Below are 27,886 nucleotides of genomic sequence, written 5' to 3'. Positions count from 1 at the left end.
GCAGGGCTGCGCTCAATCCTTACGTTCCCCATCTTGTATTGGTAGTGGGTGCTGTCACAACCAAGGTGCAAGACCTCGCACTTGGATTTGTTGAACCTCATGAGGCTCACCTGGGCCCACTACTTCAGCCTGTCTAGGTCATACCCATATGGTATCTGACTCACTGTGTAGATATCAGTCATTGAACATTATTTCAAAAACTACACACACGCCTCGCTCATATTCATGTAGTGCTCTTTACTCTCCAAATTCTCTAGACTGGGATGTAGAAAACATTTTCCCTTGTATACCACTCAGGAAAATTCACGGAAATCGGACATTCTGACATTCACAACTAATTAACAACAAAGGCCTTTTGCCTTTTCCTCTGTAGGATTTTTTTTTAATTAAGCTTTCAGAACAAAATCTGATCAATAACTAAAGGAAAGATGGACAAGAAAGAAGGGTATAAAGCAGTAGTCTTGCCCAAAGAATATTTTTGAGTATTTTGAAGCTTCTCATACAGAAGTTCTCACGCTAGGAACAATACTGTCAAATGAAACTTAAGCCAAGTACTACGATGAACTGAAACAGTTGTGTTAGGTGATGCAAGGGATTATTTCCTTACTGCAAATAATCATGCCCACTGTGTTAAGTTTTTGTAGGAATAACTTTTCACTGATTTGTGGAAATACTTATTATGACCTCAGAAGGAAACACTGCAGAACGATACCTGAGTTTACTGCTGGAAGAATACAGAAACAAAGTCATAAAGAAAAAATCAGTGTCAGAGCATATTCTCTCAGTATATGCCAAAATGAAGTTTGCTGTAACCTGAAATGTAGGTATAAGCGCTTCATAAGAGAATGAAGTTTGCTAAGAAATTGGAAATAAATAAATCAGCATACTCATCATAGCTCAAATATCAATTAAACACTTCACTATAGTTACTGTCATTATACATTAAATGTATTAGGCATGTTTCTCACTGCTTAAAATATGCTAACGACAATATTACAGCAAGATATTTCCTGAGAAGAAACGTAACAAGAGGAAGGATTTCAGAAGAGCTGGATGAAACTAGGTCTCTAATTCAGGAAAAACAAATTGCCACAATTACTGCATTTAACTGGCACTGTTAGTCTAGCACAGATATTTACACGTCTACTGCATTTCTCTTTGGCTGGATCTTAAAAACAAATTTCGACATACTTTAAAAGAAATTACAGCTTTACATTGATGCAATCAAAGACTAGGTCTTTTGGAACTGTCTCATAACTCTTTATAGCAAATCTATATTTTTGTACTTAAGATATTAATGGAAGGTGAACAGCTGTTAGTGGAAATACATGGATACAGGACATAAGAGGCCCTTTAACTTATGGGATGTATGAAAGTGAAGTCATTGGGACTTGTACCTTGTGCTGGCGATACTTGGTGATTCTGCTCCAAGCCTACATCTTTCTAGCTGATTAGCCACAATTTGCCTTTCCACCTCCAGTTCTCTGGTAAGTCTTTGAAATTGGAGTTCCTGAAATTTCAAAAGAAAAGCATTCTTGATGTTAAAAAATGGGTATGGATTAATTCTGAAAAAAAATCAGTTTCATCACAGTCACATTACTTCTTTGGAGACTTCCTCAGCGGAACTATTAGATGAAAGTGGGAATTTAATGGTTCTTTAAATCAGCGATTCATGCAAATATTAATTATCTGCTACAAAAAGACATATGTTTAAGCATTTGTGGATTTTTTCCTTCCACAATTAAATTTTTTGGTATCTGCTTATGTTGTCACAATTTAAGAAAATTGGTGCCTACAAAGTCTTCGATTTTGTTTAAAACAGAGGTGTACTGGAAAACACTGTATTTTATCCTTTTCACTTGCAAAACTTCAAATCCTAAGCTACATTATGTCCTGACTCCTGTATTCAGAAATTCAAAGCCTGTTATTTGAAATCGGTTGAGGAGAGAGATGTGCTATGTCATTCAGCTTTTGTTGTATTTCTTGGTCAAAGGTACCAAAACTCAGCCTTCAGAAGAGCCGGACCAGCTTTCTTTGCAACGCTGCGCTCCCAAAAAGACGTGGGAGATACAAGCAGCTGCTTGGTTTCATCAACACTAAAATGAAACACAAGAAATTGTTTTTTATAAACGCAATACTCTGAAATCCATACTGCCATCAACGGATATTAGGGAAGTTTTACTCCACTGTTAGGGTTTGCTAATTACAGATAAGGATTCTATCAGAGCAACTGTATTATTTTTCAAATTCATATTCTCCATTCCCTGAATGCTATATGAACTGTTGAATACTATTTAAAGCAGACGAACATCACTATTTAATACTTTGATAAATATTGAAATGAAATACAAGTATTCTTAATTTTAAAAAGGAATTTACTAATAAGCTTCTTCCTGATGAATGCATATCACATAATTATATTACATATTAGTTGCTAGCCCTGCTATACCATAAAAGTCACTTTCACTCCTGGATTATAGTTCATGCAAACAGTTCTTCCCCACCTTACACCACGCAGAACGAGGCTTAAACACTTTATTTTCCTTAGTGGTCCCTGAAGAGCTCTCTATTTCTTGCAGTTTGTGCATCTGTTCAGTAAGAGCAAGCGTGGCTCAGCAATGCACCTATGGCTCCCAGCACTCTGCAGGAGCCTCTCCCAGCTCCAGCCCCACAGGCGGAGAGGTCAGAGCGCAGGAATCGCCACCATGAAGCAGATGCATCCTGCAGAAGATGGGAGACCGTTTCTCCTCCCGATTTCTGCAACGAGACTGCCTCCACGAAAGCTCCAAATACAAGGTTAGTTAGCACTGATTTTGTCAGGGAGCCAACTGGAGGCTATGGTGCTCAGTACAAGTTAAAGAAAAAGAAAGCTCCTTCTGACAGTGTGACTTGAGTGCTGCACAACAAACAGGCCAGTTAAAGATACGCCGTAGAACCTACTGCCCTCCCAGCAGAAACAAATCATTGCAGCCAGTTTCAAACACTTCTTAAAGCTCAGTAACCAAATTGAATGAACACATCCCCACATTGCAAATATTGGCTGGCAAAGCTCATTGCCGCCAGTGTGCAGAGCTTACCCACCACCACCACGAGACACAGCATCACTCACAGAACAAGACTGCACTTTTCTGCTATTGCTCTACCACAACAGTTTCAACAGAACAGTATATTCTCTTGAACAATCAAACAGGATTAGCATCTTCATGGACTTGACACGCCTCCCCTCCTCTAATCAAATATTAACAGAATATTACTTGAACATTCATAAAAATTGTTAAAAATGTTACACAAGAAAACACTGAGATGGATTTCAGGGAGTCTGAGGAACAGCAGTCATACAGTGCAACATACTGCTAAGCTGAAAGCAGAGGAGGTCTAACTGGTTAGCAATGGTCAAGCTCAACTTCAGGCTTCTATTGGAAGCAAAACTGTGGGCAGCAGAGTCCTGGCACAGCTGCCCAGAGAGGTGGGGGTCCCCTCTGCAGGGATCCAGACCCACCTGGACGCTGTGTGCATCTGCTGTAGGAACTGCTGCAGGTCAGGCTGGGGGAGCTCCAGAGGCCCCTTCCAGCAACCATGGTTCTGTAATAAATTTTACTTCATTCACTTATGCTACGTTTAAGAAGCCAAAACTCACCAATATTCTACATTAAAAACTGAAAAGCACAGGAAAATACCACCCTATTTCACCCAGGGTACTTGGCACTGCTGATGTTGTACCAATGCCAGCAGCTGTTCATTTACAACACTTTTTAGTTTTACTAAAAATGGATGTTGACATATGTATCTTCTTTACTTTGGTATTTGTAACTGTAGTTGATAGGTCTTAAATACCAGCATAAATACAGGCATAAGAGATGGATGACTCCAGAGGAACCATCTTCTTTACAGCAGGAATATTTTAAGTCTTAGGCCTGTCTTTTTCTCTTTCAGTTTAAATGATGGGACCATTATAGGAAACTAAATCCTAATCAATTCTAAGTAAGCTATGAAAATGATCAGTGCACATATGCTCCTTTATAACAACCTTGTGTGCTTCCTTCATGTCGTTTGCATTTCCCCAGCTCTTAAGCTTGATTAACCACTATTTGCCCTTCATTTTAGACCCCAAAGTCAGTTCCATAAAAATAAACAAAAAGAACACACAAAGCCAAAAAGCTTTTTTAATTATTTTAAATGCAAGTTGCATGCTGATAACATTAAACTTGGAGAAGGGGGTAACAGCACTCTGAACGAGCACCTACCACTAATGCTTGCCTGTCAGGTAATACACTACTTCTTGCAGGAAGCTATTTGGATTTGTTTCTCTAGCCAGCTGCTCTGAAAGGAGTGGGAAAGCGTGCTCCTCATGCAGGATGCTCCATAGAGCGCTGGAAGCTGGCAATACAAGGTGCCGCTGGCCTAGACCAAAATCAGAATTAACTAACTTTTATAGCACTGGCTTGTGATAAGATGACTTGACAGGAGACAGGCAAAATAAAGCGTATGCTTGTTTTTGTTTGCAGAACGTTTATGTGGCAAGGGCATACTAAAATTATATCTGCAGATGCTAGCATGCACTTACATACTGTATGAGAGTAACCAAATCTTCTGAAACACATTCATTATAATGCACTGGCCAGAGCTACTCTTTTCTTCCAAAATTGAAGAAAATACTAATTCTATTCACCTGTTAGCAGTAATTACTTAGTCACTTTATAAAACCACAGTTTTGTATTTGTAACCTAAATTTCATTGCATTTCGGAGGCCATATTTCTAAACATGGAGCTATCTAAAAAAGCTATCCTTTTAATGACTTCGCAGGGAGAGGACGCATACAGATGGCTCAAGAAACAGACTAAGGAAAGATAATTGCTCAGACTGCAGGCAGGCAAGCTTCCAGAGCTCTGTAACTTTCCTCTCGGAGGCAGAGCACTCTGGAGCAGGGGCAAACCTTGCATGGGGTGCTGATATTGTAGTGTACACCACAGCTGACCAAAAACAGAGCTAGAAGCTCCGCTGCCAAGCAGCAATTGTTCCACAACGATATTGCTATCTCACTCAAGAAGGCACTTCAAAGCCTTTGCTGCCAGAAGCCACAGATGAGGCAATTTATACCAATCCTGAAAACACACGACTCTCTTCATTTAAGAGATGAGTTCCTCTTACAAACCTGTGGCTCCCTGCCAAGAGAAAAGAAACTGTGAACACACGATGCTTGGCTATTAAAACAAATATTTGGAAACAGATAAGTAATGGGAATGTAATTTGTTTGACAGACCATGAAGACTATCATTCTCTTATTGCTGGCTTTAGACAGTAAAAGATTTAGAAGTAAGCATGTAATTCCATGATAATACTGTGCTGCAGAGATCCAACGTTCTTATCTTCATTAACGAGGAACTTTTCTCCTTCAGCACTACGGATAAGGATGAGGAGTCAAGATTCATAATGTTGAAAAATAGAAAGAATTTTTTCCAACTCCTCCTGTTGTGATTTGAAACCTCTGGCAAAATACAGGTAACGTAGAACTTTATTTAAAGGGCGGGAAGTCCAGCTGGCTCACTGGAGGCTTTCTAGAGACACGCAAGAATCAGCAGCGATGGTGCAAAGACAGCACTTGAACTCACGTGGCCTGGCTCATCCGTCAGACCAGGATCAGGCACCTGGAACATCAGAGAGATGATGCCCTCAATGCCACTGAGAGATGCATCTTGTGGCATCTCTGCTTCTACCAGTTCTGAACAGTTGCTGAAACAAGCTGTGGCAGAATACAGGGCCAGGATGAGATGTTATTTCAAGCCGCAGCAGCGTTGTGATATGCTAAGCTGCTTCAGTTGCCAAATGTCACCGTCTCTGAGAAATGCTGAGAAGTAACTAACGTGAACTACGAAATCTTTTCCTGATCATAACACTTTGTTGAACCATTCAGCTGAGCCCCTTCCAGTAGTTTGAGCTGATAAAAACAGCTAAGGAAACACAGCCAGCATTTGAAAGGAATGCTTGTACCGGCACTTAGTATTTCACAGTCAACTTCAACATACAACACAGACCCACACAACTCTCATTGCCTATGAAAGTATGAACGGTGCTAAAGAAAGGCAGTCACATTTTGGACATTTCTAGGACACAAAAGTGCAGAAAAGGACAAACAAAATTCAGTTCATTTACACTTTCTTCACACCACAATCCATGCGAGTCCTGCACGCTCACGCTTGCTGTAATTCTGACATAGATTAAGGAACCGACTAAAACACATTGAATAAAATATTGTCCCAACTTGAATACTCTACATCAGTGACCCGATATTTGAATTTCTTCTACTGTAGTCGACTGTAGGCAACACTACACTTTTAATTAACCATATTAGATCAGCCTTAAAGTTTTTGGTAAAAATAAAGTTTACTCATGCACACAACCACATTTTCATGCTCTCAGTATCTCAGTAGCTTCCAAAATACAAGATAAAAAATAAAAAAATAAAACTGGACAGGGTAAAGATAATCACAGCTTACAGGCTGTGAAACCATACTGCTACAATTATTGGCTGATTACACTTACTCTGTATTCAACAGCAGTAGACCATTAAAGCCCTTAATTCTTTTATGCCTGCATTGTTCACTGGTCTGGTAAAACAGTTTAGTGCTGCTCTAGCAGAAGAGGGATCAAAATTTAAGCAGTTCATAGAAAAGTATTCTTAGTTAATGACAGAAAGGAAGAATGCCACTTGAGATATTGGGTGACTTCATTTGAGCAGCATCCTCTTTGAAAACTTTGTTACAACGCAGGATATTTTAAGTTGCTGCTGAAGCCAAGTAAACTGTTCTGCCAGCTGCTGATCAGAGCTCAGTTGCTGCAGAGCAGAGGCTGGTATTCCCACAGTGTTACAAGGGGCACACTCTAATACACTTCATGGGTACCCACAGGTTTAGGCAGGCCCTTCTTCAAAGGGAGTTTCTCCTCAGAAGAAACAGTGATGGCTTCAACAAAAAAATCTCAAGAGCCATCTAAATAACGCTCTACTTAAACAGCAAAGAAGAAAAAAATAAGTAAATTACAATGTTTGTGAGTACACGGTTCAATATAGTTCCAGAAAATGAAACATTTTCACTGAAGTGTTGAAGGAAATTAAGCACTTCTAGGAAAACACTTTTGAAACCCTAAGAGATTTATGATTTTTCACCTACAAACACATCCAGTCATTCTCAGTCTATTATCACCTGTTTACAAAGGAAAAGGTGAAAAGCTGCCTATCTTTAAGTGCCAAAAACAACTAGACCAAGGAAACTATAACATATATGCATACATATACACACGGTTTATCTATCTACCACTGTTGCAGCTGCTTCTCCCTCCACAAAGAAGTCAGAAGCAGCATGTTCACATTACTTTTCAAAGCTGAAGCCACGGACACTTCTTCCTGTGAGACCTTCTCTTCTCTCAGCCCAATCACTGAAAAGGAAAACTAACGCTAAGCAGGAAATTAAATTCTAAACCATCCAGTCACACGTTCAGCCTTGTCTGTTCAGAAGCAATGCATTTTAAATTTAGCAGCATAAAGCTTGCACTTGTAAAATGGCAGTGGTTCCAGTAATCTACAATTTCATCCAGAGAAGCAGCTGACAGCTAGCTGCCTCTGTATTTCCAAAAAGCAAAACAAAGCCCCTGAACAAAAACAAACAAAAAACTAAAACAAATACTGTGGAATTGCTATGAAACCAAACACCATGAAATCCATGCAACTGTTAACAGAAGAAAGGGCTGAAATACATTTCAACTTCGCTACACTTAGAATTTCCCTGCATTGAAACCGGGAATCCACTACCAGAAAGGCAACTCTGAAGTCAGTTCTCGTCGATTTTCATCCAAACCTGTCAGGCAAACAGAGAAGCTCCTCCTGGTGAAAGAATGATGCTCCCCTCCCCATCAGACTGTGATGGTGGCAGGGGCATCATTTATACTACGTAGGGATGCATTTTTGTTTTAAACACCAAGCTTTGTCAGAAGGGCACAGACAAAGTTGTACGTAATCTTGTTTTCCTTGCTATTCTGCTGTTCATTTCAATTAATGTTTGGTGAAAATAACTGTTTCCCAAGAATGTAATCAAGAGACTTAGACAGCTGCCTGGCAACTTTGTCCCAATGAGGGGAGTGTTCAAAGCTCAGGGAACAGGCTCCAGTTGGATAACGAGGTTGCTTTAAACTGATTTGCAGTCATATAAAAAAGAAACAAATGGAGAGTTTATTTGAAATGGCTTGTCAAGTTAATGGGCTTATTCATGACTATAACTTTTTATATAGCTGTATATACACCACTGTGGCAGACACCGCGTAACAAAGTCACTCAACAAACGTATGTGCCTATTTCAGAACTATCACTGCAGTAATTTTAAAAGATTTGATTACATTAAGATTTGGTACAGTTTAATGAAGAAAGTTTTTTTTCCCCCTGAACTGCGGTTCCACTCTAGTAAATCTTTCTGAAGTAATGAATTTAAGGTGTGGCAGCTCTATTGTACAAATACCAGATCCACTGCAAATAAAGAGAGATTCCTGACTGAAAGGAAGTTGAGCCATAGTAAACATCACACTAGCTTCTTTTCAAGCTTAACAAAGTAAATAACTGCACTGGAAAATATTCTGTTCTGGGCTTCCTGCCATACAGGAAGGGTGTCGAACATGTCAGTGTCTGTCTGTAATTAATATCAACAGAAAAAAATAACAGAAAGCTGCAGTTTGGTTCTTACTGCCCTCACATTATTTTCAAGGGTGAAGCATGATCTTCCTTCCACTCATTCTAACATGCCTATGTCTTCACAGAGTTAGACTACGGTTTTGATGTCTGTGTTCCACCAACTATTAAAACACAATTTTATTTTTTCCGTTGATCAGAATGGAGTAACTTAATAGTCCATATACTAATAGTTTTTTTTTTTCCATGAAAATGGGAAGAGGTTTTAATCTCCTTTTTAAAAGGAAGAAATATTCCATGTCAATTTTTTCTCAAAGATTAAAATAATGTTTATTGGATAAGAAAGGATATGTTAGCTACTGCCTTTTTTTATATATACTTATATATCAATCCAATGTAGGTAATGCTGTCATAACTGTATGTACAGTTTAAACAATATTACATTAAAATTGCACAAAAGCACCTCTGGATAGCAATCTCAGCAGTTACTGGCTGGTGATCACTCGGAATTGCAGTGCTGTCCTTTACTGCAGTGCAGCTCATCATCTGAGCTACCATTTCAAGCTTGTACTTCGTCCACAACAAAATCAAATGGACTAACTTCAAATCACCAGAGATGAACTTTAAGCAAATGAATTCTAACTGACATTGGTGATAAGCTAACATCACAAGACCAACTGTGTTTCAGATGAGGTGACTCAAGATCACTTTTACCTAGTTGACTGCGATTACTCACATCTTGATAGCCTCAGGCATTAATATCCTTACACTGGAAGATCAGTTTTAAGATCACTGAGAAATGAACACGCTACCTATTTCCACCTCAGGAACTTTGGAAACTAGTATTTAGCCATGAAAATGAAGATCCAAGTTTTGTCACCTTGCAGAAAGTTTTCATTTAAGACTGAAGGTTCCATGGGTAAAAAACTCTGTTTGCATCCAGACCGTATAATCTAATCCTTCTTTTTGTTCCCTCTGCCCTCTCCCTTTTATTTTTAATATTAACAATGGACAAATAATAATGTGTCAAGTGCTTACACCCAGAGCTGCATTGTGTAGTGTTTTATCTTAAGATTTCTGAAACAGAAAACAAAACAAATTCATTCTGAGACTTGTAAGTTACAATTTATGTTGTAAACCAAGAGAGATGATCTTTATCTATTACTCTGACAATGAAAGCCAAATCATTCACTTTTTTTTCCCCCACTATTAAAATCTTTAGTTCGTATGTTTCTTTGTAAAACATTGTACGCAAATCTGTAGGATGGACAAAAGGGTCTGGTTCTCGGCGTCGCATCAATTCTACGATGTTGGTGGATTATCTTCCCTACATTTTTGTTGAAACAATAAACTCGCATCTCAAACCTGATTTATAGCAGTGCACACATTGCAGTGGATGCTGAATACCACAATGATGATTCTGTTTACTGCAGTTAAATGATCCCTTTCAGATTCTAGTATTCTGACCTATAAAATATACTACACTAATAGTAGGAAATAAATTTCAGAAACAACGTTTCTTTCCAGCAACGCAGTAAAAAAAATGATGGTTAAATCTGAAACAGCAGATTTCTGAACTACTAAAACCAAGCACGTACCTGTTCCTTTACAGAAGCTAGAATGGTAGTGGCAGTGGCCTCCGGTTCCATTCCTGGGCTGGTGGAAGTTTCCTGCGCTGTCTGCGGCAGCCCCTCTTCCACCATCGGGGTCTGCTCAGGGGCTGGCATTTCGCCTGCAGTAAAAAACATGTTAAAATAGTTTACATTTTCTGCCAGGGATGTTTAAGAAAACACAAGTCTTTAGGATTACATATACTCATTTTTTCCTAAAAACCTTTTCTAACTTAACCAAAATAGCAGAGAACTTCACAGTGCTCAGATCAACATAGGTTGCTATTACTGTGCTTCATCTTCACAAACTGAAATCAGAATGAAGTACAGAACAGAAGGGGAGGGCAGACATTACCAGGCAGCAAAATTATTTTAATAACTATTACAATGTAGTATTTTTAAATGTAGCAAAATCCAAGATGCATAATGAATACTAGTGTTATGCTTGCGTTGATCTTGTCTTCTTGATGTTTATGACGTGCCTCTGCTCCCTGCCCATGGCACGGCCAGCAGCCACGGCATCGGCTCCAGCTGCCCAGGTGGGTTTGCTCTGTGCTGGGTATGTCTGAAGGTGACTGCCTCGCAACCAGTGCCAAACTTATCCTTGGAGAATACATGTAAAATGCTATCACGTGGTTTGCATGTAGTATGTTATACATGATACTACATACTACTTGGCTTGCCAAGTATCACCAAATGAGTATCTGTCCATGCATGTCCATTTTTGCAAGAACATTATTATTCATTTCAATCTTTTAATACAATGGCAGCCACAACAAGATGTCACAAGCTAACCTTAAGCCTGACACACATCTAAAGGGTCAAAGACCCTTGTTGCCAGAAGAAACAGTTCAACAGCATTACAGAGAGCATAACATGAAAGTGCTCTGATGGTTAAGTAGTAAGGTTTTGAAGAGCCAAAGCAACAGATTCAACTATAAGATTCTGAAAAGAAAAACTAATCTTTTAAGTAAGAGTCAACTCTTTCACTGAGCCGTAGTGACCCGAAGAATTGCAGAACATGTTTGGATTCCCCAGGTCCTACCTGAAATTTTAACTCACTTTCCACAGCTCTTTTATGACAACTCAGCACTCCAGCTTTCTAAATGGACTGTTAAGTTTGCACGCATATCATGAAGTAATGAAACTACACAGTCAAGCTCTTCCTTAATTTAGGAAACATTTGTTAAGAGATCAGAAGGCCAAACCTCAAAAGCCCTCATGAGTTACAACTGTGGGACACATCCCAGTGTGTCCTGACCTGAACTGCAACCAGTGGAGCACCCACTATGTTTCAGGAGAAACACAAAACACAGATAATAAATTAAACCAAATAATTTTTAAAAGATGCAGCACTAATATCTCCATTAGATAGAGTTATACATGCCTGTAACTTTAGCTCAGTGAAATATTTAGATACCATCATGGTCATACTTCTACATCTTCAGCTCTTTCTGAAGGTTTAACTATAGGTTACAAGAGATAAGACATGAGATATCTAAAAACATTAAAAACAGTGTAATACTTATTTCATCAAACTAAAGAGATTTCTTGATTTTCTTCTCTGTAAGGCAGAAGGGGGAGAAAAGTACTGTACTTTTCTACTTCAAAGAAAAAAGGAAAAAAGAAAGAAGAGACGAGCATAGAAAGGTCAAGCTATAATGTCCACCACTTTCTAAGTACAGGGTCTAAATGAATACTTAAACTCAGACCAACTAAAAATCTGTACAAAAATACAATGTAACATTCACTGATGTGGTAATCTCAGCTTTTCCTCTTCCGTAATTTATTTGGTCGCTCTCTTCCCACTGTGACACTGCACTAGATGCTCTGCCAACTGTCTGTAGTAAGTTTCTGTAGCAATGCAGTCAAGGAAAGGGATACCTGGACTAGCTGGAAGGTATGGACATTTCTCTGATCAGGAAACATACCCAACATTGAGTTTGTATTAATAAAAAAAAATCAGACGAACAGTAATCAAATTAACCTTCTATCTTCACTAGTAATTAACTGTACCTCTGTGTCAGTGTTAAGAGGTGTCATTACAGAGCTATGCCTTACCAGACAGACAGTTGTTTTAACTGCTGCCCTTTCAATTAACACTTTCCTTGGCAAAGTTATCGATTTTCTAACCTTGATACAAAGATGAGCCATCTGTTGGCTTGGATCCTACACGCAGCCAGGTGCACAGCCCACCTCACCCAGGAGAATGCTCGCTGCCTGCTGGGGCAGCTGGGCGGCACGGTGCAGAACGGGGCCACGCTGCCAGCACTGCCTGCAGAGCACAGCGCCAGCTGCTACGCCTCCATCCAGCACACTGCTGGAGGAAAGGATCTCACCTGAATTCCTAACGCCTGCTCCAAAGTTTGAAGTTCTCCCTTAAAAGACACAAGAACAGAAATGCTGACCATCTAGCTGTCAGCTGGATTTTCCAACTAGAAGCAAGCAAGAAAAACAAGTAAAGCCGTTCAGTTTGAAGTCTGTACTCTGAAATGCCCTACACTTACTGTGAAAAATGGCGGCCTTCCCTTCCTCTTTACTATGGAAGCTCCTTAAATGGTTTCACGAAACGGTGCAGAAAGATGGACCAGTACAAACGAAGCAGAGACAGCTGCCTGGACTTGCTGGAGTAAACGCTTCACTGTCTCTGCAGAGGATGCCTATTGCCTCCACTGTGTACGCTTAGCTTGTTTACCCAACACGTGAAAGCACTGGATCCTGACAACCTCCCAGACATTCTCCTTTTCTATAAAAGCTGCAGACTCCTTGGCTCCCAGCAACACGACGGAGCAGATTCATCAGTTCTCTTTAGTAGCTTGCCAGTCCTGGTTTTCCCACTGGACCTCCAAGCATGCAGTTAAGTTCTAAGTTGCCAAAATGGGTATTTCTTTCTCTTGTGTCTGTTCAAATAAACAGCTGCAAAGCAAATAGGTCTATTGAGCTGATTCAACACAAAGCTATGCTTGTTCTCCGTTCTTCCTTCCCCCTGCTCTCCCAAGGTGGGAGGAGTTGGGTGGTATTTTCCTGTCCCAGCTGATCTTGTGGCCATATAATCATCGATGAAAGGAAGGAACCAGAATACATGGTTGAGGAGAAAGAAGAAATATAAGAAATCACTGAACTGAGGGTAGGAACCCATGCTTCAAATCCTCACTCTCTCTAGTCTCTGCTCCCCACCTTTCACTGCCCCTCCTGCTGTTTTCACAGCAATATCCAATATTTTTGTGAGAGCAATCCCTGTCCCTGTGGTGCGGGCAGGAGAACCCAGACCTTTCTATTTTCTCTGCAAGATGGTTAAAGTGGTACTTTTTCCCCCATAGCTTCCTGCTCGCTTCCTTTCATATTCCTCTTGCCTGCTTTATTCTCATGATACTCTTGAATTTTCTCCTTGCCTTTGTTCCCTGTTTCTGAGCCTCCTACTGCTGACCTGAAGCCAAAGCATAATAAAAGCCAAAGCAATTCCTGCTGAAGAGGCAACGCAATTCTTATGAAGAGTCAACTAGTATAGACTGACGGTATGTACCACATGGCAGGAACATGAGGAAAACAACAAGCAACACCTTAGCACTAAAAATCCTCGACAATTTATCCACTTGCACAGATGACAAAAGCAATGAAAAAAATGGATTATATAAAAGAACCTCAAGCACTTCAATTAAAAAAGGCTTTAAAATTTCCAGACGCAGCAAGAGTCAAGATACTTCAAATATCACACAGAAGGCTAAACATTCTCTTAAGGCATGGCCTTTCTCTATGGACATTGGTAGCGCAGAAGTTCTGTGCACATGGATTTAATTATCTGATGAAAACTTGGAAGAAATTGACTTCTAAAATGACGCATAAAAAAATGGCCAAACAATTGTGCAAACTGAGTTCCTCAGTAATAAAAGAATACGCTGTGCAACTGACACATGACTTGAGAGATGTAGGACATGAGTTTTACTACCTCATTGCTGAAGTTAGCCTTTTCTTCACTCCTTTATCTTTTCAAGATTTATTTTCTCCTTCATCCTTCTCTCTCAAAGTCCATTTGAGTCTAAAAGATATCTGGTGCTATGTTCTTTTAGAAGTGTTAAAAAGAGTCAGCCTAGGCTTTGGATAAACAAGTATTTGTTAGGGCTCCTAGTAAAACACAGGCTTTTTTTTTTCTGGCCGATGGTAACGTAGTTTAACTTCATTCTAGTGAGCAGGCAAGATCCTGCATCTACAAATACCCAGCTGGAACATGCTCACAACATGAGTATTTTTATAGCTTTCAAGCTAACTATTCGAAAGAAGAGATCGGACAGGTATAGCAAGATGATCATTTTGAATAAGCGTGTATTTACGATCGCATCTTTCAAGGCCTGGGGCACCGTTTGTAGCTTGCCTTAAAAAAGAAGAATCCTTGTCATCTGAAGGATGTCTTAGGCTTCACACAGGTAGTGTAACAAGCCATTTGGCAATAAGTAGAGTTTCCACCAGTTTAAGTCATCAAGGCTCCTGTGCCTTTAAGACGACACAGACCTCAGATCTGAACCGCTCCTCTGGACCATCTCACAGCTGTGATTTAGATATCCCTGACAATACCAATATATTTAAATGAGCAAATCTATTTACTACCAAAAAAAGTTACAAACATGATCAGTTAGTTTCACCATGCTTTAACATGAAGCTCAAAATGAAGGTTCTAAAACACAGCTATCAAAAGCAAATCCTCTCAGTGACATGAAGTAGTTGGAGAATTGCACAATTTTTAGTCTCAAAATTCAACAACTAATTACTGGTTTAGGGGATTTCCACTTTCAAAACAGAAAAAGCATAGTGCAAGCAGGAGCAGGCAAGTCCAGGAAAACATCAATATAATAACTCAGGAAATGCACTCATGGATGACAACAGCAGAAAAGAATGCACTTCCAGACTTGCAAGATTGCTATTTCATATAATGCTCAAGCAGTAATTGCAGTTAGAGGCATACCTTTCCATTTTTAGAATGTCTTACTTTTGCTTCATAAAAATGTATACAATTTCAGAGAGCTGATATTGAACTGAACTCCAAATACCGACGTAAGGAACAGCAAGGAGCACCCCAAGCCAAGCAAAGCCTGAATACCCATCAGCAGAAAACAGTACTAAACCAGCTCCTACTTTAAGGTGAGAAATAAACAAGAAACATCCATACCTCAATACCACAGGAGTTGAAAATTTTACATGCACCATTTGTACTAGACAAAAAAGGAAACATCTTACTTATGCCAGTTATTAGTTATCTTTTCAATACCATATGCAGCAGAGCAAATTACAGGAATTAACAGGATCCACCTAATTGCATTTTTTGTTTCCCTGTTTGTAAGACAGTTTTGAATCCAAAATTTCTTAAATGGGGCATTTCAAAGGCACGGAAGAGGATTGGAAAGGTTTCACCTCTCTTTTCTTTTAATGCTCACCTAATAAGTTCTCTGTTGGTTAAGTTTGCATAGGACCAGATAGGTAAAGTTGGCAGCAACTGCGCGAATGTTGTCTCAACAGGCCCAGCAAAGGAGGGGCACAAACAGGGCTCAAAAATCCACCATACACTTCTTCTCTTTCACAGGAGTATACACAGTTCCTATTTTTTTGCCCAACAGAAACACAAGAAAAAGTAAATGAGAAGCATCTCCATTACATAGTTGGAATATAACATCTGCATATAAAAGATGTTACTGAAGAAATGATTAAAGTTTCTTGCTCGCAGTGGCAAGTACAGTTTGTAACTTCTTTCTCTACAGTAAGTGCTGGTTAACTCCAAATAGCTCTCAACACACCTTCTGACAAACATTTTTAGAATCTTTTTTTTATATGTTTTAAAAATAGATTTCAGTGAGGCTATTAATGCAAACTTCAGAACAACATGCCCAAATATGGAGAGGTAAACACAAGCCTCGTCACCACCATGTCCCATCCTTGCCCAATTTTAATACTGATGCCGCTTGCCAACGTCCTCCTGCTAAGGAACAGAAGAGTTCATGCCAACAGTTTTGTTGCACACGGAAAAATCCAGACGTACCTCAACTTCTCATTTACAGTCACCTTAAGAGATAGCATTTACTCGAGCTGTACTGATGGGATAACACATCTGTGGTTTTCTGGGTCATTTCGGCCCTCAGCCCAGTGAGGGGACGCGGGGCCCAGAGCTCCGCCAACACCTGGCAGCTGCCCGCTGCAGGATGGTGCCGCTGGCCCTGCCCTGGGGCCCCGTGCTGGAGGAGCTGTGCAAGGCCTCCACTGCGATGCCTGGTGCTGGTGGCTGCGGTGGGTCAGGCGCAGGGCCCCACGTGGCCACGCTGCACGTTCAAGGCCTGGCCCACGCCCCAGGCCAGGGGCAGCGCGAGGAAGCCTGGCCTTAGCTCGGAGAAGAGAGCTTGTAGCTTTCAATGCCTTCAAAAGCAAGGTCGCCACCACCACTACTTCTAATTGCTGTTGAGAATAGAAGTATAAAGCATATAAGCTAAGAAAAACTGGTAGTACTCTTATGTGCCAGAACCATGGCACCAGCTTGGTCACTTGCTGCATACTCATCGCCAGTTAGCACCTCTTGGGGGTGCTGCACAGATACAAGACTGGGATTTTTGCAAGCATGCTGCAAAAACGGACGGGCCAGGGTCTGTCTTCACCGTGCAGCATGGGACCGGGCTGTCCCACACCCAGACCGCGCCTGCTCCCGGTTCCAGCAATGCCGTGGCACCATCGGGAAAGCTGCCCCAGAGAGAGGCCTTGGCCGCTGCCCCCAGCCCCCAGGCCGCAGCAGGAGGGCTGCTCCGTGCTGCCCCACAGCTGTCACCTGCACCGCTCCACTCCTGGCCAAAACAAATAAAAATCGACAGGCAGCTTTCTACATATATTCAGCCCTACACTCAACGGACAAATCCAAATGGCAAATGAAGCAACAAGTCTAGCTAGCAAAAATCAAGTCTTAAAAAACTGGGTTAAGTACAATTTAAATTCACCACGGTCGCTTTGATCCAGTGAAGCTGAAGCTTAGAACTACAGATTCTTAATCAAAATTTTGTTTTTAAACGAAATAAAAGCAAATCAGAAAAACAAAGACCAACAGATGCGTGCTAGTCAGTGTCATACTTTTCTTTTTCTCATAATAGCCTTAAAGCACCAGCACTTACTGCTTAGTCATCAAAAGATTCATACCAGTAAACGCGGAGGTACTTCAGAGGTAATACCATATCCGTATTTCTTAATTTGTTGGTCAGTAACCTAAGAGGAAATCAGCTGTAGAACATCATGTTTTATTTACATGAAATGTCTTAAATTTCTCAGATTTTTAGGATAAGTCTTCACAAAAGAAAAACGTCATTCACCAAGACAGCAGTATGACCTTCAGGTTTCCCACTGAATTCTGATGAACTGATGACCTAACTTCGGAGATGGCCTATTTGCAACAGATGGAAAGACCTGGGGCCTTGCCAAGTATAACATGCTCAAAGCTAAAATTTCAACAGGAAAGTTCTCCTTAATAAGCTACTCATTCTGTGTCTCTACAAAAGATTTTGTCATCATATTTCCAATTTATTAGTTATAAATTCATGAATTAATCTGTCAACAAATTTTAAGACACGGTGATCAAAGCAAAACTCCAAAGACAGGAATAGTTGTGTTATCAGCTTTGAACCTTACAGAGATGTCATCTCTCTGGAGACTGTCTGTATCGTAACCCGTCACACAAATGCATTCCTTCACTTGGGAAAGGACAGGTCTCACAGCACAACCATTAAGCACCTTAGTGAATCTCCAACAGCAAAGAAGAGAAAGAGGCTTGTGGCAACCTCTGTAAAACTTTAGGGTGAAGTCTCTATCAAAAACAAATACCACTGACAGCTTTTGCTTCTTAATGTCCTGCTTTTCTAGACCCATTTATGTGTGAATAATCAATCACCTTAATGGTGGAGTGCAGGTTTTTCCACACATATGGTAACTAAAGAGCAACTAAGCCTACAAATAGGTTACCTACTTAAGAAATTCAAGCCTGAAAGTTGTAACAGAAAAATCAAGTTGCCTACAGAAATCTCCTTTTCAAATGGGGCTGTAGGGCTGCCCCATGGCCTCCCCCCAGCCTCCTCTGCTCTGGGTTATCACACTGCTACATCCAATTCATCTTTTCTTAAGGCAAAAGTGTACCTTGGCATACAAATATAATAGCATCTACCACAAAGGAAGTCAAACTACTTAAATCACACCAGTTAAACCAGCAGAAGGCAGTCGGCTCCTCTGGGATGTGTTTACAGTCAGTATAGTTTTGATTCACTTCCTGCTGGAAAACGTTAAGGTCAATATCATGGTGATCTGCTTGCCTTCACACTGTGGCAGGACCATTTTAATTAGAGTTCTTAAATAAAATATATACAAATAGTTTCACATAATAGCTAGGCCTATTAGCCTACATTCCTGCATTTAGCATTCACCTGTAGCATTATAACAATGACAAGCACATCTGGACATCCACAGAATTTTTAGAATCACACATTCAGGTTCCACACACAGTTGAGCATTTTCTGCACAGAAAGTTTGCTGACTTTTCTTCTGACAGAGGTGCACTCGTGCCATTCACATACCATCAAGATAAACAGACCAAGTCATACACCTCCTGTTCGTGTCTTACAGGGTCCTGCTGGCAAGTAGCAACCACAATAAATTTAAACACAAAATCTTCACAATTGACATCCTACAGGATCCAGGCCTGTGACAGTGATATTAGGTAATGAGTTTGAATCACAGAACAGCTTGAATTGGAAGAGGCCTCAAAGATCATCCAGTTCCAACCTGCCTGTCACAGGCAGGGCTGCTGATTGCTGTATCAGGCACTACATCAGGCTGCCCAGGGCCCCATCCAACCTAGCCTTGAATGCCTCCAGAGATGGGGATCCACAGCTTCTCTGGGAAAACCAGAGTTGCAAACCAAACTGAAGTTGAAGTTAACCTGCCTAACTTGAGACCTCACCCCAGACCTTGCAAGAGATGAAACAATCTGCAAAGTTTTCAGTAAAATGGACAAACCAGTTATCTTTCACTTAGGACTCTCAGTTGACCTCACAAGCAGCACACTGATACTCCAAGTTTAAAGGTGCAAACTGACGTTTGAAAATAATTAGTTCAAGCTACTGTACCTCATTCTGCTAGTCTTATGGTAAGAATTCACATTTTACATTCATCTGGAATAAAATGGGGACCTCATCCTGTCTGCTCAGCATATAGCTAGTTAAAATGGTCAAGACCATAGCTGTTGTGACCAACCCAAAATAAGGAGCACAAGAGGAACACAGCTGTATTTGCCATGATAAATGATAGCTTATTTGGGGAGGCACAGAATGCCCCCTACCAAAGTAAATGTGCACACGTAAATCACCTTTCCATATGAAGACAAAGTACAAATCTACACAAGTCCTACGCTGTGAAATGTAGGACATCCACATATTCTTTGATCTAGGTGAAATGAACTTGATTTAGGCCAGGTGAGATGCACAGTCACCGAATCTCCTAATACACATTCCTATGTAAAACAAGGAAATAAAGTTAGCCATTAACACCGCATCATACAGTGTTTTGAGGTCCCCTTCTAGCGTACTGGAAGGAATATACTACACCTGCAAGGAGAAGTAGAAAGCTGATGTGCACTTAAAACCACAGATCTGTTTGCATTTGTACACCATTTAAGATTCAACGCATTACATTGTGAGACCCCATCACACCAAACTGTTTCATATTTACACACACAAAAAAACCCCAAACAATGAAACACAACACTAATGGGGCATCTAAACTCTGGACTATATTAGCCTGTCCATCAGCAAGGTCCTTTGAAATGGCAAATGGAGTCACCAGTAATAGTGTGAATACATCTGCTTACTCTATGCACTGCACAAGAGATTATTCAATGCATTAAAACAAGAAAATGTTACATTTCAAATAGTATCATATCCTCAGATACAAGCACTGTCCCAGCTTGGATTGTCTTGTCTCAAACAGAGACTGAAAAAGCCCAAAAATCAAATGCATGATGAGTAGACTCACGTACCCGTGAGAATCTAAGAGCTACAAGCACATCAAGCCAGAGGTCCATCCAGCACAATAATGCTGGCTGACAACGGCCTGGAGCAGATGCTCAAGGAAAGGAAACTGGAGAGATAGCAGTTCTGTATCCCCTGGTTTAGCCCCCAGTCATCAGCAAGTATTAGATTCAGCTTAATTGTGGGAACTTCATGGTAAAACAGATAAGAAGTTCTGAATTGCAGGATCTTTCTAAATGTTATGTTTAACAAAGGAAAAATATTCTGAAGGAACACAGAATATGAGGTGTTTCTCAGATTATTTTTTTTTTTTAGTATTCTGTAAGGAATCATCTTTTAAAACATGTAAATATTACAAATGCCAGATTCTTGCAGCAAAAGATGCAGAAAAACAGCAGTTACTCATCTGTTGGCTGTAACCAAAATTTGACTTTAAAATAAGTGCTTTGAAATAAACTTAAGTGTTTTGAATTTCAATGGACTATACAATTCCATGCAGATCTTCACCTGCTGCCTTAGTTTAAAAAAAAACCTATTGACAAGTATAAATATAAAAAAAGTAGTACAGTGGGAATATTAATGAAATAAAAGTTACAGTAACTAACCTTCTTGATTTGCTATTTATTCATTTGTTTTCCCATCTTCGCTCTCCTGTTCAATGCTGCTATAAATTGCCAAAGGTTTCATAGTTGGTTGTTAATTGGTTAACAACTTTTAGTAGAATGCCATGCACAAGTTTCACAGTTAACACTTATTCATACTGGGGGAAAAAAAAAGCACATGCTACAGCTCCATTTTTAGTATTAGAAGGCCTTTTTGCACCCAAGATAAAAATCTCTAGTGTGGCTACACTTCTGTGCAACGCACACCTAATTTCAGCAGGCTACAGCCTATTTGTAAGTTGAGAAAGCAGCTAAGATAGCCTAGAGAAGATCCCTGGCAAGGAGGGACAAAGCAGAAGTGAAGTCACGCTTGCTCATTTCAGTGGAAAACCTTGGTTAGGAGCAACCAATGATTAGCTCAAACTGACGCGTGGAAAACTGAAGGACTCGCACACCTAGCGTTAGCAGTTCTTGACTTTGTAAAGAAGAGCGTTCTGTACAAGTAAAAGAAAGCATTCACCTCCTAGATCACAAGATGAAGCATTTCTGAACCACTACCACAGTTACAAAATGCAACTGGAATAGGTGCTGCCATAAGCTTTCATACGATGACATTTTGTCTAGAACGTGATCAATGTCAGCACATGCAAACTGCCACTCCCAAGGAGCAGATAGCATTCGGGGCAGCGTCTGCAGAGCAGGGCACTTTGTCTCCACAATGCTCCATCATACCATGCATGTATGAGAAAAATCAGTATAGAACAGCATATTTGGTAACTACCAGAAAAAAAAAAAACAAAAAACAGCGAACCTAGGGAAACTGAGGGCTCCCAGGCACTCATAAAGCAGCTAAACTCCAACTACTGCAGAAATGCTCCGTTGGTGACAATATTTGTTTGCACTGACACATTCTGACACTGAAGTTGCACATAGGTCAACTTATCTACCAACCTAGTATTTCTCTGTCAACCATCTTAACTGGCAAAGACGCATGCGTAGTACTACATAACCAATGAATTAAGTTTTACTCAGATTATCTTACTGGGACTGATAAAATTTGAATGTGTTCAAGTAAAATGAGACACTACACGATGCTACACAAAGCCTTGTTTTCTGGAGCAAAAATTATCTGGAGTATTACCAGAGTATAATATCCTTTTTCTGTTTTAATTCCAGAAATCAAAACCTCAGAAAACTGCAGAAACTGACACAGGAATACTTGGAATGTTGAAAACAGTATTATTGCTCTGCAGAGAACTCAAAACAATGCTTTTTTTTTAAAGTATCATCTTCTAGAAAAGAACTTATTTAATTAGAGTGAAATCTCACAAGTCTCGAAGTAGGCTGTCACCATGATTTATGCTAAGAAACAATAGCAAACCCCATGGAAACTTACTTTGGTTTCTTTAAGGATGATCCAAATAGCATGGAGGAAATGGACACAGCTCACAGGTCTAAGAGCCAACCTGAAATCTCTGGATTTAAGGTTTTTCACCTCACGTCCAAATACATTTCCAAACAAGGGGATGCATTATATCAACCACCTTAGATCATTATTTTCTATTTCAGCTAAACTTACTTTCATTATGTTACTTATTAGGGCAAAGCTCGATATGAAGGATATACACAAGAAACAGATGGAGGCACCTGCAAATTGTTTGTATCTCAGAGGGAGGTTGTATCAAATAACACAGACCAACAACTCAGCATTACTGGCAGACACAAGCACCCTGGATGAAGTTACTCTGTACTACCAAAAGACTCTTACCCGGTATCTTCTCCTCTATGTATTCCATCTAATTTTGTCCTTTGATTTGCTAACTCTACAGAGTATGGACTTCCCTACCCCTTAAAGGGCACATCAGTGTAGTGTTTATACGCTATGACAGTACTAACGCGATTTCGTTTTACCATATGCTAACATTTTGAAACTTACTTCTTAAGAACAAAATCTGGTGGTTTTGTTTTTCAAGAAAAACAAAGCAAAAACGTTAGCTCTAAGAGCTACCCCCGTATTTACCTTTAGATACCATACAAGAGTAGGAATCTGCAAAAGACAATCGGAGAATGGTGCCATGTGTATGTAATACTTTGTACACAGAGCTTCTCCAGTGATTCACTTGTTCAGAAGCCCCTGAAATCAACTGGAATGACATACAGTATTTTGTTTTCACTTTTGTGAAAGATACGAAATACTTCCATTTTTAAGCATGTCACAATGACATGGAAGTCAAGGAGCTGTCACTGGTCTTAAATTCTGTCAGAGATTGGTGGGTTTGTTTTATTTTGCATCTCTGTACCCCCAGTACCATATACGAAAGAGCTTTAGTACATTGTGTTCCACAGGAACAGGCTAACAGAAATGATTACAAGTTTATTAGTTTTCACCATTTAGATTTACCTTCATGATACACAAATACACGAATATTCAATTTACGTGTTCTACGATAATAAAACTCCAATGCAAGATGACACAGACCATGTTTTTTAGAACCGAAAAGATTTCCTTAAGGAATGCTGCAGCCTTTTTTTTTTTTTTTGGCAGGAAAAGAACAGCAATCACAACAAACGGAAAGTCTCCTGCTCACATTATATTTCCAGCAGAGATGGTATAAGCAAATAGTGTCAATTGAGATATGGATAATTTCTATTTGAACACATATAAAGCAAATGCTTTTGAGCACATTTTTTTATTTTAAGTATAGCATAGCGATAGCCTAAGGCTTTTCAGACCACTTACGTGCTGTAACAAGGTTTTGTTGAGAATAAGATTTGTTAAGATTAAGTGTTTGCACGCAAGCAAACAGAAACCTAGTTTTTTCCCCCCAACATCTCCTTCCCTGTTTCTTCATAGCTGAACATCTCCTGAGCAAACAGCAATGCCTGGCACTGTGCAGCACAGCTCCTCCCTTCCCCTGACCTCTGCCACCTCTGACCCTGCCTGGCACAGAACCAGGCGGCCCTACCTTCCTGCCCTCGGCCCCTCCAGGCGGCTCTCGCCTCGCTCCCGTCCCTGCAGCTGGCCCCAGCTAAGTGCAGGACGCTCACTGACCTACCTGAGGCTGTGCAGACTGCCGTGGTGGATCCTGTCCTGCTGCCAGCTGACACGAGCACTCCAAGTGAGTGCCGCGGAGCTCTCCCACCAAGTGCTCAGATGCATCTCACTCCTAAGGCAAGAGAGACCTGGTGTTCTGAGCTCCTATTTACAAATACAACAAGCAGCAAAGCCTGGCCAATTATACAGCCTACACAGTATCTATGAAGCCTTTGCTTTGCGGATCCAATAGCTACAGGGTAAATTTTACTCACTGCCCATAATTATTAGCCTATGGTTGCATAAACAGTAACTACATTAAAAATCCCCCCATTGAGCTGCGATGCAGACAAGTTTCAGCTCGTACCTCTTCAAAGGACTTACAACAGATTTCTTTCTTCCCTTAATAACAAATTAATCATATACTGATCAGAACGTTAGGTTAGCTATAGTTTTGACTTAAGATTCACAGAAACTATGTTTCAGTTAAAGCACCTAGAGAACGCGTCTCCTACAAGGAATAGATCCCACCAAGTGGGAAGGGAGAAGAGAAGAAGGGTTAACTTCAATTCTTCTTGAAGAATGGATCAATCCCTCTCAAAAAGCAATAACTCATAGTTTTATTCTGTGCACTACAATAAAGGCAATACAATAGTTACACTGATTGAAAAAGCCAATTAGCAGGAGGTTGGCTGGTCTACATTTTCCAGTGCTATGCAAATTAAAGAATGAGGGGCGGGAAGAAAGATCCATGAGAGATGACCATGGAGACATTTTGGAGAAAAGCAGTATTTTGCTATTTTTTCCTTTTGTAACTAGAAAAGTTGACAGGAGTACTTTATTTAGCTCTTCTGTTTGGAGGGAAGAAAACAGTAATAGGGAAAAAATGCATGTATATTGAAAGTATCTGAACTTAAAAACAAACAAAAAAAAAACCCAAGAAAATTGTTAGAAAGCCATCTTGTTTAAAAATACCAAAACACTAAGAGTGGATTTTCCCTAACTTTTTGACTTTCCCTAACGTTCTATTGTCTTCCTTTGCCCGTACGAGAGGGATGCAGTGAGGCCTGGAAAGGTAAAGGCAGGCAGCGAGCTCCCCTCGGCTCGCTCCAACCACGGCTCCCGCTCAGCGCTGACTCCTGGCAGCCACAGCAAACCAGCCCAACTGGTTGGAGCCGCAGCCCTTCGGCAAGAGCTGACTCAGAGCGGGTGCTGCACGTCACCTGCCCCAGCCCAGGCACATGCCCAAGGTGCGCCCTGTGCTCCAGTGGCTCAGAGCGCTGCCAAAATGCTGCCAGTTGCCATGGAGGGAACTTCCACCTTAAGCCTCTCCTTTCAGTAATAGTTTCGGGGCCTTCGTTATTAAAAATAAAACAAACGAACAAAACAACAACAACATCACATCAATTGACTGAAAATGAAGTGGTACTTCCCTCCTCCTGAAAAGCATGTGGCTCCCCTTCCTTGGGGGAAGGAGCGAGGTGCTAAGGGCGAAGATGAAGAGACGACCAGTGGGAGAGGAGTTGAGGCCTGGAAGCCAAAGCTGGCCGCAGCTGTCACAAGGCCACACTTTGCTTCTGCACACACCACAGCCCTGGAAGGTGACTGGGGACAGCTCCTGGCTGCCCTCATTGCCCCCCGCTCCTTCCATGAGCTTCCCCCAAAGAACAGGCAGGTACTCTGCTGTACAGGAGGACAATGGAGGTCATCCCGTGCACCGGGGCACCAACAAGGCCGCTAGCAGCCGAAACCGGCCCACTGCCCTCTGCGTCGTGCCCCAGCCACTCCCTGCCAGCAGGGCTCGGGACCATGGCAGAGCAGCAGAGAGCAGTGCCCGTGAGCCGTGCACACGCCGTTGTCACGCCCGACTCCCCATCCCCGTGCACACAGAGCTGTGCTCGCTCAGCTCCACACTGCCAGGGAGCCTCAAATCAGTTCCCGTTTCCCTTGGAGAGACAGGACATGTCCAATTCATAACGAGTTGCTAGCTTATTTTCACTGTGGAGCAGGAGAGGGGAAGAATTAAAAGAAAGAAAAAAAGAAAGAAAATCAGAAACTAAGGCAAGCACTCCTGAAAATTCCAGAAGTTGGAGCCACTGCAGCAGGAGTTAATCACAGAGACGCGCAGTGCTTTTTTACACATGGCAACAAAGCACTTTTTCTGCAGTAACTCTTACAAGATGTTTCCCACCAAACCTTACCATTCTTGCTGCTGCTCCCAGCTCACCTTTCCAGCTGTCCTTCACCCCAGGGCACAGCCAGGGCCACCCTTGGGGACAGAGCAGCACACCGGGTACAGCAGGTGACACTGGGCCTCACCCCCCGCGGGGCTGCTCTGCTCCAGCGGCCCTGGGAGGAACCTGAGAGGAGTGAGAGAAGCTTCTGGTACACACAGGTGCTAACCCAGTCACTGACTTGATTGAAAATACTAAGAACGTACATGGGAGATGTGAGCCTGCTGTTAGCCCGATTTGCATTGCTCTCAAGTGCCTCCCACAAACCCCCTAAAGCTACGCCTGCTTTTCAAGGGACTTTTCTATGTGGTATCACAGTAACTATATTCTGGTAACAAACTCAACTGTTGTTCTGCTTGTAACAACAGCCTCTCACTGCTCACCCAGACCCTGGAACAGGGGCTTTCTTGCACCCAGTAAAGAAACAACCAGAGAAACACTTGCAGAAATTGCTCATTTTCAGCACAATTGGAAAAAAAAAAAAAAAGACAAGCAAAATCAAGGCAGTACTCACAAAGCCATTCAAAGTTACTGAAGTTACTGTAGCCATCCAATCTCTGAGCATATATTTTAACAACTACATAAAGCAAAGCAGAAATGCTGAGAGAGCTTATTTATGCTTCCTGATCTGCTGGAACACAGAGCGGTCCTTCCACAATGCATGCCCATTTCCAGCACTAACCACCTGACGCCACTCACTAATTAAGGCCACCATCATTTTCATGAAGCACATACCAATGTTCAATGTAAAAGATAACTGAAAACGCACCCTACTGATGTCTTGCTAGTAAATGAGACTGAACTAAGTAACACGTCAGACCATCCTCTGTGTTAACACTATGCTACTGAACTTGCCCATCTATTATAACAGGATCCTGAGTAGTATTATTAAAATAAATAATAATAACAATCAACAACTATAACTGCCACAGCTTTTGGCTTTCCCTTTTTATGCTACCTTATGTAGACATGCATATTCTAAGAAAAATTAGAGTGAATGCTGCCCACTTTCAGGGGAATACTCACACAACTTGCTGTTTTACAGCAGAACTCCCATTACCAACCCAATACCCCCTTGCAATTACCATTTGCCTACAACACCTAGCACGACAGGAGGAAAAAAGACATTTCTGTCGGAGAAGGCCCATCCGCCGCTCTGCTTCACCAGGACCCGCTGACAGCCGCTTACCCGAGCGGCAGGACGGCGCTCCCGGGGGCACGGCAGCGCTCAGGGGCAGGCTGCCGCGGGCTGAGCTGCGCGGGGCGCGGTGCCGCCGCGATGGGAGCAGCAGCCGCAGCACGGCATCGCGCGGTGCCCGCGGGACGGACGGGGCCAAAGCGGCGCGTCCCCAGAGGCCAAACGAGGACCTCTCGCGCGCCCGTATTTTCAGCTCAGCACAATTTTCGGTGTTCGCCCCGAAAATACAGCTTTTCGATCGAAGGGGAAAACGTAACTATCGCCGTCTTCTCTTGACCTCTAAAGTGCAAATTATCCAAAAAAAACAGAGAGAGAGAACGCTGGAGGAGCCGAAACGCCACGGAACGAGGCAGCGCTACCGCAGAGCCGACCACACCTTTCGGCCAGACCTCCATCCCGGAGCGGCGTGGCACAGCCCGGTGCAAAGGTCCGCGCGCGGCGCTGTGCGGAGAGGGCCGCGGCGCCCAACGCCCGCACGTGCCCGCGGCGCTCCGCCTCAGCG

The 27,886-nt window shown here is 41.6% G+C and overlaps 1 protein-coding gene across 9 annotated transcripts in view; it reads right to left on the bottom strand.

Moving 5' to 3' along the window:
• PKP4 (plakophilin 4) overlaps positions 1-26,719 on the bottom strand; it is a 64,103-nt gene extending 37,384 nt beyond the window's left edge. For 2 of the 9 annotated variants that reach the window (XM_021397567.1, XM_021397565.1), the window contains exon 1: positions 10,271-10,405. Coding sequence is in view for 3 of the 9 variants with exons in the window: in XM_021397563.1 (XP_021253238.1) it covers positions 1,398-1,510; positions 10,271-10,399 (242 nt within the window). In the remaining 6 variants the exon portion in view is untranslated. Of the gene's footprint in view, positions 1-1,397; positions 1,511-10,270; positions 10,406-15,708; positions 15,731-26,700 lie in introns of those variants that run through there. The other 7 variants (XM_021397568.1, XM_021397566.1, XM_021397563.1 and 4 more) reach the window with 6 other exon arrangements.

This window comes from Numida meleagris, chromosome 5 (genome assembly GCF_002078875.1).
Source record: "Numida meleagris isolate 19003 breed g44 Domestic line chromosome 5, NumMel1.0, whole genome shotgun sequence".
Lineage (NCBI taxonomy): Eukaryota > Metazoa > Chordata > Aves > Galliformes > Numididae > Numida > Numida meleagris.
This window is presented reverse-complemented; position numbering and strand designations above follow the sequence as displayed.